A 10,387-nucleotide genomic window follows, 5' to 3' on the forward strand; every position below is an offset into this window, starting at 1 on the left:
CGCGATCTGGGTGATCAAGAGTTTCTTTTACGCATTTCACCCTATGAATTATTTAAGCGGACCTTGTATGTATGACCTCTCTCTCTCTCAGAAACTGTTAGTTTAATCCCACAGCAGGGAGGCAGTGCTCAGTGCCCAGCGCGGCAGGGACAGAGTCCTTCCCCGGTGACATGCCTCTGGGGTGCCCACGCTCAGCCCTTCCTGGTGATCCTGCAAGCCAGGAGCAGCCGCTGCCAAATGTTTACCCATGCAAATGACCAACAAAATGCTGAAAAACATTTCTTTTCCCCTTGTAACAGCAAAACCTACTTACCATGTAAAACTGCAGCTAAGCTTTATTCTGTGGTTTGTTCTGATACAGTTCATAGCCCCCGAGAGCCCCCCCCCCCCGCCCCCATTACATTTTAGCCAAGGGAGTGCAGGGCCTGGTTTTTCAAAGGTGTTTGTCTGGGCTGCAGATGAGAAAGCCCTGGCTCCCTCCAGAATATCTCAGTGTCCGTTCCACTAATTTAAATGCAAATCAGGTAATAATACACTTCTTGAAATCCCACTTCATCTGAAAGTCCTGCTTTCCTGCATACATCATGCATGCCCTAAAACTGGACTCAAAGAGCACCCGATTAAAAACTTAAGGGCTGGGGGTTTTTAATACCATTGCCCATAAAAATATATACAATCACACATTCTCACCACTTCAAAACTCTTTTCTATATTGAAACATACCTTATTTTGACTGTTTCATTTATGCATTGAAACCCTACCAAATCGCAAGAAGATTCTCCATACTGTTAGTAGCAGATCAGAAAAAACTCAGATTAAAACTCAGCTTTCGAAACATCAGATAAAACCCTGCTTCCACAACCTTGCACAGCTCTGTTAGCAGCACAAAATTTCCCTTTCAAGCTTTGGCACTGCTTTTTTAGGCAGATTCTAGCACGGGAGGGAAGTGAGCTGGGTAGCTCTGCTTCACCTTTCCTCACCCAGGGAGCTCCAGGCAGGGTGGGCAGCATGGCCATGTGCCAAAGGGGAGAGCCATAGCACTTCTTCCTCCCAGTGTGCCTAGAAAAACAGACAAGCTCTCCTGTAGACATTGCCCTCTGCTTACATCCCAGCTCACATCCTCAGCTTTCCTAGGATGGAGTCCCCAGACCTAGGATGGGACCAGTTTTTTCTTTCCCACCCTGTACCAGATCTGAAGGTCGTGGTCAAGTATTTATCGTCTTTTTAGCCCTCATAATTTAAAGGCAAGACAATTTTTTTTTCTTTCCTAATACTCAGGCTGCAGGATATCATGAGATTCCACAACAATCCCAGTATTTAAGCATGGTTTTAGTCTTCAGTGATCCAGAAGAGAACAGAAACTGGACACTTCACTTAGACATTGCCTGAAGATTCAGAAACCAGAAGGTAAAGAATTCCATATCTACTGGCCTTATTTTCATCTCACACTTTGAAGCAGAGCTGGCTGATGATTTCTGGGCAATGTTGCCACTCATGAAAATAAAGAATCAGACCTACTTTTCTCCTGGAATTATATTTCCGTATTTGAACTGAAGGGCTAATTTAGCTTAATAAGAACAGCTTTAGTTCAGTCTTTTAAATTACACTTTGCATTTCATTAACCTCACTTGCCCATTTGCATGTGTAAAACATGAGCTCTAGCTTGGATAAATTACTTCGCACCTTCGTCAGGTAATAGAAACAGAAGGGTTCATGTTACTGATCTGTGAGAGGGTGCTCAAGGATGCCAGAGAAGAGGTGTGGAAGGAAAGGAAACCAGAACAATTTCTGCTTCACCTGCACTGCCTCAGATTTAACTCACAGCTATCTGGGCTGCATGTTTGGAGTTGCCAACTAGTTCCAGAGCTGTGGGTCATGGAGTCCTCCTTGCACCTAAGGAATTCATTTGGGTTTTTTTTCCCCCAAACACAAATAACTGCTCATCACAGACAACAGACTGAGAAGGAGCAGGATGTGGAGAAAAAGCCCAAGGAATCAGGGGCAGGAGAAGAGTGTTGGTGACCTGCAGGAGGTGACCTGCCAGCACTGCTTGGGGTGGTGATGCTTTTTCACGTCTGAGTTCTGGCCAAGCAATGTCAGCAATGTGCCCCAGCATTGTCAGGAGGAGTAACTTTTGGAATAGCCTGAAATTTGACAGACACCTTGACACGTGGCTCTGCCTGTACACTGTGGTACCTACCCCAGCCAGTGTTCACCAGGGTTTCTGCCTGCAGTCTCAGCAGATACCAAGAGCTGAACAGACCAAAAGTCCAAACTAACTTTCCACCTGTAGGCAGTCTGATATGACCTTAGGACACAGCAAATGATGCAATCAAAGAACAGGAAACCCATTTGGAAAGATGTAGTGTGTGGGAAGAACAGCAGCAGAAACTGTACATGTGCTTAGAGGCTGGAGCTTTGGGTCAATACTGTGGAGACGTCAGAGAAAAGGAGCACACAGGCTGCAGTGTTTTGGCATTTAGCTTTCAAAATACTGGATAATCTCCTGCCCCACCCCTGTTTCTTCTTGTTGTGAGACTACATGGTTGAGAACTGACAATGGTGAAATGAACAATGCCACAATACTCGCTGGCCAGGTCCCCCAAGTGATGGCTACATGTTCTCCTATGGTGGTGACAGACTATCAAAAAGCACACAGAGGAGTCAAACCAAAAACTGGGATTCATGAGAAAGAGCAGTTCTTGAAAAAGCTCTTTTTTTTCAGCCAGATGTGCAGGATAGCTTAACTCCTACCAATCCAGAGACACAGCATATCAGAAAAACACTCACTTGAAAGCTGACTTTCTTGAAAACGTAGCCACTGGTGTCCCAGGGCAGCCACGAGTGCATCGAACTCCAGCTGAAGTCATGGGAAGGGCCAGTGCCCAGGTGGCCAGTGCCCGGCCATCTGGCTCATCGTGAGCTTAGATTCTTCCCACGATTCTTGTAAGAGACCCACGGAAGCCCACCACGAATGTCTGTGCACACACTTACACCTGGTGTTGGGACATATACACTGTGAAATATAAGTCAGATGACCTATAGCTTGGACCAGGACAGGATTTAATTTTAAACCATGTGGTTAGTTTGCTTAGTTCATTGATTTATAATTAGAAATAAGTTACTATTTTACTATTCCTTAAATAGTCTCTCTCAGGAAAAGCTTTCAACAGTTTCTCTTGTGATATTATTCCCTTTAGAGGCCAAGAAAAGGCTAAATTCTTTTAAAAAGTACTTTTTTTACAAAATCCCAAAGTAGATCCAACCCACATTAGTAGTTTCAGTGTTCATAACAGAACAAAATGGAAACTCAGGGATAAATTGCTGCAAATTTCTGAGCAGATGAAATTCAAATCCTAATTTTTGCTCAGGTCAATCACCCTTTTTATATCTGAGTGCTCTGATCTCCATTTAACATTGGTTTAAAACACTTTGTGTTAGCTTTTAAAAAGTAATGTTAACTCACAGAGTGAATAAAGATGATGCAATGCATTCCATCAACTTTCTGATGTGGTTTTGTATTGCTGCAAGCCACCTGATGCACAGACCATTTGTCCCATCATATGGGATAAATACATACTATAGCAAAGGTCCCTTTTCCCCCTACTCTGGGCTGCATTATAACGATCACACCATGTCAGTTTGGCGGGCAAGTGGGATTTGCTTTCTTTGCTTTTTTTTTTTTTTTTTTTTTTTTGCTTGGAATCAGGATAATTATATTAATGATAAGGATGAGATTACATTAGATGAGGAGTTATGCTGCTACACTAACAGTGGTGCAGGTTTTACTCACCAGTTCATGCTACTTAATCTTCTGAGCAGAAAGTAAAGCAAACAGTTGCACGGATCAGACACCCCTTGTGAGTTCAAAGTGCTGAGCAAAGATTTCCACTTGGAAGAATAATGGTAATCTGGGGGAGCTGGGGTAATCTAGGTAGCTGTCAGAGCAGAATTAGAGAACAACATTTACCTGAACTGCTAAGGAGTCTCTAAAATATAAGGTGTGCTGTTTGCTGCTGGCTGTTTAATGTTCGGTGTAAGCGTGCATCAGTTTTAAATGTTCTCCCAGACTTCTCCCTGTCAGGTCGACTGCCGCAGCCAGTGTCAGCAGGGCCCTCAAGCTGAAAGCCCAGCAGTAGAGAAGAGCTGGGAGAGCAGCTGGAGGGTGTTTGCTGCTGCAACCTGGGCATGTCCTCTCTCAAGCCGTGACAAGCTGCCTGGTGGGTACTGGAGAGCCTCTTTCTTGCTCTCATGAACACTCTGCACAAAGTTAATCAAGGCGGCAGCAATCTGGCTAAGGGAGCTGAGAGCAGCTGAAATCCGCCTGTTTGTTACGGCTTTGTTGTTGCTAGGTTATTGGGTTTGGGCAAGAAAGATAAGTAGGTCTATGTTAGTGGTTTTGTCCAAAAAATTCCAGAGCCCAAGAATATTGGGTGTCTTTTATCTGACTTTTGCAAATCCAACTAAGAAAATAATTCCAAAAAAGAAATCAGTAAGGAATTAAGAAAGATAGCTGATGTACATATATAATTAACATGCTAATTGACCTGTTGAGGGGGAAAGAGAACTGCTGTTTGAAATAATAAATGAGTGGTGCCAGCAGTGCAAAAGTTGAAAAGAGCTCTCTGAAATGACGGGCCAAATAGGAGCCGCAGAGGAGTGCATTTAACCTTGTTTTCTGCTGCTCTTCCTCGCTTGGGTACTAATGAAGTACTGAACTTATGAGCACTGTCACTTCGCACCCTAGTTAATCCATGGCATCTTGTTCTCATGCCTATTTCTCAACAAAAAAGCCTTCCTCAGGAAGATGAATATGGATATGAGGGTGAACATCTGAGCCAAGGCTCTTTGCATGCTGGAAAACAGCAATCAGGAATTCAAGCCCCACAAAGCCAGCAAGCCCTTTGGCCTCTGACTCTGCCAAGAGTTTATTTCTACAGAGTTTCTTTGTAATGGGGATTGGTGGCAGAAAAGATAATTTCTAAAGGCTAGTGGAAACCTGTGAAATGACAGAAGTCAAAGCCAGGAACTTTTATTAACTTAGTTATGCTAGGTAAGGAAACATGATTTCTGTACTAACAAAACCCACAATACAAAGCCACACTAGGAAAAGGTGGTTTTGCTAACTTTGCTTCTTTTTTCCCTTCCTCTGAGAATTGCTAGCCCTGGACCTGGTTACCTGCTCGACCCAGGCAAGGCCTTCAGTGATGCTGGGCTTCTGCAATCGAACTGGAGCAGGCAACTGGAAAGGTGACCAGACTGGCAGTTTCGTATAAAAATACACTTAAATGACAACTCTCCTCATCTAACAGTATCCCACCTGACAAGAAACGCGTATGGTGATTAAAACGGCTAAAAACTGAAAGAAGTTTGGGCTGGTTTCTATTCTCATGACCTTCAGCTTAGGGGATGAAGGAAGGAGAAAAGCCAGCCCGGTGGGGCTGAACGTTGGCCATGCCCAGGCACTACTGCTTTGGTAGTTTTCCAGCACTCGTCACAAAGCTCGGTTCAGTGGCTTTTCTGTGTCTGTGATGGTGGGACAGGTTTTTTTGCGGATTTGATTTAAAAAAAAAAACAAACCCAAAACTTATAAACAAAGACGGGGCAATGAAGCAGAAATCTCTACCCAGGCACACCCTTTCTTTGGGAAGGTAAATAAATGGCTTTTCTGTGTGTATTTTCAGCTCTCATTCCTCATATTCAAACTCCACCCATTGTACAGATCACCCCAAAAGCATCAGCAGGTCTCCTGGTATAAAACCAGGACAGGTCAGGACATCTCTCACACCGTGTGCTAATACATCACCAGGTGCTTAATTCTATTGAAGCAGAGGAGTGTTAACAGGTGTCTGAAGCCACAATGTCAGGTAAAAACTTCCAGGGACTGAAGGAACAGGCTGAAGGTGCAGCAAAAGATGCTGGTAAGAAAGATTAAAAATTATTGTATGGTTATGGGGGGCTTAGCTGCTGCTTTCGCTTACAGAAACTACACTCTGTAGTTACACTGCTAGCTTCATCGGTCCTAGCAGGACACAACTTTTGCTGCTTCTTTCAATTCATGGGCTAAGTTTTGGCCATCACCTGGAGAAGCTCCCAGGCTGGCAATGGCTCTCGGCCTGGCGTGGACAACCACCTCCACCTGCCCGCAGCTCCCTCAGAGGCTGCTGAGCATCCGCCAGCCCTTCTTGCTCCCCGAAAGGATCTTTAACCTTGGCGTTTTTAGGGCAGTGAAGTCTGTTTTGGTAGTAATAACCTTTTGTATCTGGCTTTTACATTGCTGAAGGTGGTCTTTTCTCCTGCTCTGCAGGGGCTTTTAAACTGCTCTCCTTTTAAGAAGTTGAAGTTAACCTTTGATTAACGTTTGCTACTTAGCCTGACTATCAATACCTTCTGGTAGTAACTGTATCGATGGCAATGGACTGCTTGTAATAACTACTACAAGTATGTTTCTGTTGTGTTCTTCTCCAGCAGTGATCATCAAACTTTGCAGGGTTAAAAAAAAAATCTATGCACAAATTTCAGCCATAGGTATGCCCATGTGCTAGGGACAAGCTCTGTATTATTATTAGCACTGTGCATTGAAAACCAACTTTTCAATGCAAGTATAATAGCTTTTCATTTACATGAAAAAATTTCAGTGTGTGTATAGTCTATGTTAGCATTTTATTGTATGTTCCTCACAGTGTTTGCATGCAGCTCATTCCTAGCAGGGTATAATTTATATCAGTCCTGGATTCTGATCCTGCAAACACTTTGTTGTATAGCTGAAATATGTGAGTAACTTCATTGACTTCTTTGGAGTATACACCTGGGAACAAATGTATAGTAGACCCAGAAGTCTGTCTGAAAAATGAAATAGTCCTGGCTACATCCTGAATACATTAATGCCATCAAGGGGTCACTTCTCCTTCTAGCAAAAGTGGTAGGATGGCTATCGCTATTTCATAACCTATCAGATATGTTGCATTACATGGCATCTCACTTTTTTAATGTTTTGTATCCTGGAGTTGCTCTGTTACGTTTCTAGCTTCTGCTCCTCTTCTTCTTCTATTTTTACCTTATTTGTAAAATCTCCCTTTTCCTGTCCTGCTCTGTTTAATGCATTTGCTTCTATTTTGGAAACAAAATGCGGGCTAGATGGCCAAGATTTTCCAAGCAGAATAAGCTAGAAAAATCAATAGAAGCAAGTGCAGCTCAAAATAAGCAACTTGTAGTGGTCATCATTCTAACTCACTGCTAATCTTTACTTCTTTATCTCCTTCTTATTTTATCTTCTTATCTGTCATCGATTTGTTCAGCTGACCATAGGTGCGAGGTGAACACTAATCTCTTAGCAAGCTGCTCTGGCAACACACGTGGTTCCCACAAGCAGAGCACACAGCCTCAGCCTGCTCCGTACCAACCTTATCTCCTGCCGGGGGCATAACCTTCTGTGGACATGCAGAGAAGTCATTTGACATAGGGAATTCCTATAAGCATAAATGTGAGCAGCTGGAAATGATTTTTTTTTTTTTTGTCCTTAATTACAGCAAACACATTTGGACAGACTACTCAGGATGCAGTCAACCAAATTACAGATGCAAGCCAGAAAGGTAGGAGAAATGATGTGCAAATCAAGAAGCGATGGAGAAGCTCCACACAAGCCAGCAGCGAGCAGTGCTCATTCCCTCTCTGTCCCGCTGGCATTCTAGCCTGAAAGGCCTTGGTTTCAGTGAGAATTTCTGGCCTTTTACAAATCTCATGGGAAAGGATTTTAGGATTTGTTGCTTACTAGCTCCATCCGTTTACAGGCAGATGTAGAGTGATAGCTGAGACCCCCCTAGACAACAAGTCTCATCCACATCATTCAGATATTGGCTTCCGTTATAGAATACTTGTGGGAACAGGGCAGACAAAACCTTGCCCTTCTTTCTTGAGGACTGAATAAGCCTGTGATACATCTTTCTTCCCTTGCCCAGAGGACAGGGGTCCATCCAGGTCCAATCCCCAGCAGCTGGGGTCAGACATTCATAACCCCACACCTGGAAAGGTGCCGTCAGGAAAATGTTGGCATCTCACTTCTGAGGACCGGAAACAAGTTGAACTAAAAACTAAGCTCAAGTCTCAATTTTAATAATTTTCTAAGAATGAGTGGACAATTAGCAATTTCAGGGTCTAAAATGCTTAATAAAAGCCCAAGTGCATTGGCAGTGTCTCCTTAGAGCAGATACCCTCTACTCTCCATGATGTGACGAGAAGGAAGGGCTTGGGCACTTGCTGACGTTAGATGGGGAGGCAGCAAAATTGCCAAAAATATAGCCAAGATCCCAGGGAAGGCTGTGCCCCTTTTGTGAGGGTCTCCCCTCTCCTGGTGACACACTTCTGCAGTTTCCCATCCTGGCTGATAAAGGGCCCCATGTAGGAGTGACCCTGTGCCCACCACCGAGCACAGCTCTCACCAGCAGTGCCTCAAACATTTTAACTGAGGGGAAGAGAATAGAGGGGAAAGCATCCTCCACCTCCCCCATCACTTGATGAGACTGTCTTTCCCAAACACCCCAGTACTGACAGCACTTCTCAGCCAAAGCACCCTCCTCCATCAGCCAGGCCACACATACACCAAAAGTCCATTCATTCCAGCTTTGTCCCATTGTTCATCTCATATTGCTTCAGCTCAGCACCCAAAACTTTTGCATGACCACTCCTATTTAGCAACGTCTTACAGCCCATCCTAAATCCATCCTGCCAAACCCAGCTAGAACCAGCTGTGGAGAACCTTTCTTTTTAAAATATATATCCCTATATTTTTATAGTCTGATCATTTTCACACCTCCCCTTCCATCATAAATATTAAACCAGGCTCATTTTTTCCAGCTTTTTGCTTATCTTTTTCCCTCTCTTGCAGCTATTGACAAGGCTTCCAAGATGGCACAAGATGGGGTAGAAAAAGCAACCGGACAAGCTGCAGAAGCAATGTCTGGCCTTGGGAAAAAATGTGGATTTAAGAAATGATGCTAATCTAAGCAAGCAGTATTGTATGTAAAAATCTCTCTTTGGTCTGTAATCCCCTACTCCTTTGTGTGTAAAAACAAAAGCTGTTTGAGACCTGGATAATTTATCTCTCTCCAAATACAAAATTTTAAGGCAGAAGGCCCCCTCATCCTTCACATGGGAAAAGTCCTTCTTTTAGCACATCTTGTAACGTCTGTTCACAATCTTCAACGTGGCTCATAAGGCTTCAGCAGTGCTATCTCCCCGCTCCCACAACAGTGCAATGATTATTGCCACATTTGCTGAGTGTACTTACAAAACCAGAGAAGCTGTTCATACTTCAGGACACCGGAACATTTGTGTGATGAAACTGAGTTTCCTTCCAGTAATCAAAATTTAAGCTAGGGCTATATTTCATGTCAGTTGTTCTTTTTTCCCCATTTGCTGTATTTTCTGATTAAGGTAAATAAAAGATTTCCACCACCCAGAAATATATCACCTTTTTCTCTACTCCTGTTATTTTATTGAGCTTTCAGCAAAGGATTGCATAATGTCGTGCAGATCTCTTTTGCTTTTTGATTCAAAGCCCGGTGAAGTCAGTGACCATCCTGGAAGAGAGGTGAGTACTAAATCATTTTGCAGATTGGCAGACAGACAGATGGAAACCAATAGTCCTGCCCTGCAGGGGAGCCCCACGGTCTCTGGAAGTGAACTGGAGTTGTGGTGTCCACCCCCTCACCCTTGCTCTTGTGTGGCTGTTGCCAGTCTAGATTTTTTGTTATGCACAACACATCTCCTATTAAATCTCATGGGAAAAAAATCAGACCCTTTATTCCAGTGCACACTTGTAGCACTAATGCTAAAAATGCCTGGTAGCACTGATGTGAGAGACGGCCCCACGGAGTGCTCGACACGTCGCTTCAGTCACGCCTGAGCTGCATCCCTGGGGACAGAGGTAGTGCGGAAGAGGGAAGTGGGCAATCTTCTTGCCCAGGAGATAGAAATATTTATTTTCAATTGCTGCTTGCTGGGCTATCAGAGGCTGACTGCAGGCAGACAGGGTGCCCACTTAGTGCTGCCTCTGTCAACAGAAGGCACTAGTACACTAATACCCACTTATTCACAGCAAGTGCTGGATTTGCTGAGATAGGGCAATCCAGGCCAGTTTCAGACAACCACTGTTTCATACCTGTTGACCAAGAGCTGTGGTTGTCCAGGGTTTTTCAGAAGACGATCTTTGGGAATGTAGTCCTGGGAGAGACTGACTCACCGCTGAACCCAAAGACAATCTGCAAAAAGGGCTGATGGACTGAAAAGCCTTTAGAGGGCTCTATAAGTAATAGACCATCTGTGAGTAAACATAGTCCAGGCCTTTGCACCGAGTGTCCCTATGCAATGTCCACTGTCATTTAAAGCT

At 43.9% G+C, this 10,387-nt stretch overlaps 1 protein-coding gene across 1 annotated transcript; it reads left to right on the forward strand.

Moving 5' to 3' along the window:
* Positions 1–5,860: 5,860 nt before the first annotated feature.
* On the forward strand, positions 5,861–8,991 carry ADIRF (adipogenesis regulatory factor). The gene is made up of 3 exons (XM_010078196.1): positions 5,861–5,921; positions 7,530–7,592; positions 8,885–8,991. The coding sequence occupies exons 1-3, from the start codon at positions 5,861–5,863 to the stop codon at positions 8,989–8,991; spliced, it is 231 nt and encodes a 76-aa protein (XP_010076498.1).
* The last annotated feature ends 1,396 nt before the right edge of the window (positions 8,992–10,387 follow it).

Source organism: Pterocles gutturalis, unplaced genomic scaffold, assembly GCF_000699245.1.
Source record: "Pterocles gutturalis isolate BGI_N339 unplaced genomic scaffold, ASM69924v1 scaffold35083, whole genome shotgun sequence".
Classification (NCBI taxonomy): Eukaryota; Metazoa; Chordata; class Aves; order Pterocliformes; family Pteroclidae; genus Pterocles; species Pterocles gutturalis.

Coding starts and splice junctions, on each gene's coding strand:
- ADIRF (XM_010078196.1), top strand. CDS start 5,861: ATGTCAGGTAAAAACTTCCAGGGACTGAAGGAACAGGCTGAAGGTGCA. Junction 5,922..7,529: donor AGGTGCAGCAAAAGATGCTG/GTAAGAAAGATT, acceptor CCTTAATTACAG/CAAACACATTTGGACAGACT. Junction 7,593..8,884: donor TACAGATGCAAGCCAGAAAG/GTAGGAGAAATG, acceptor CCTCTCTTGCAG/CTATTGACAAGGCTTCCAAG.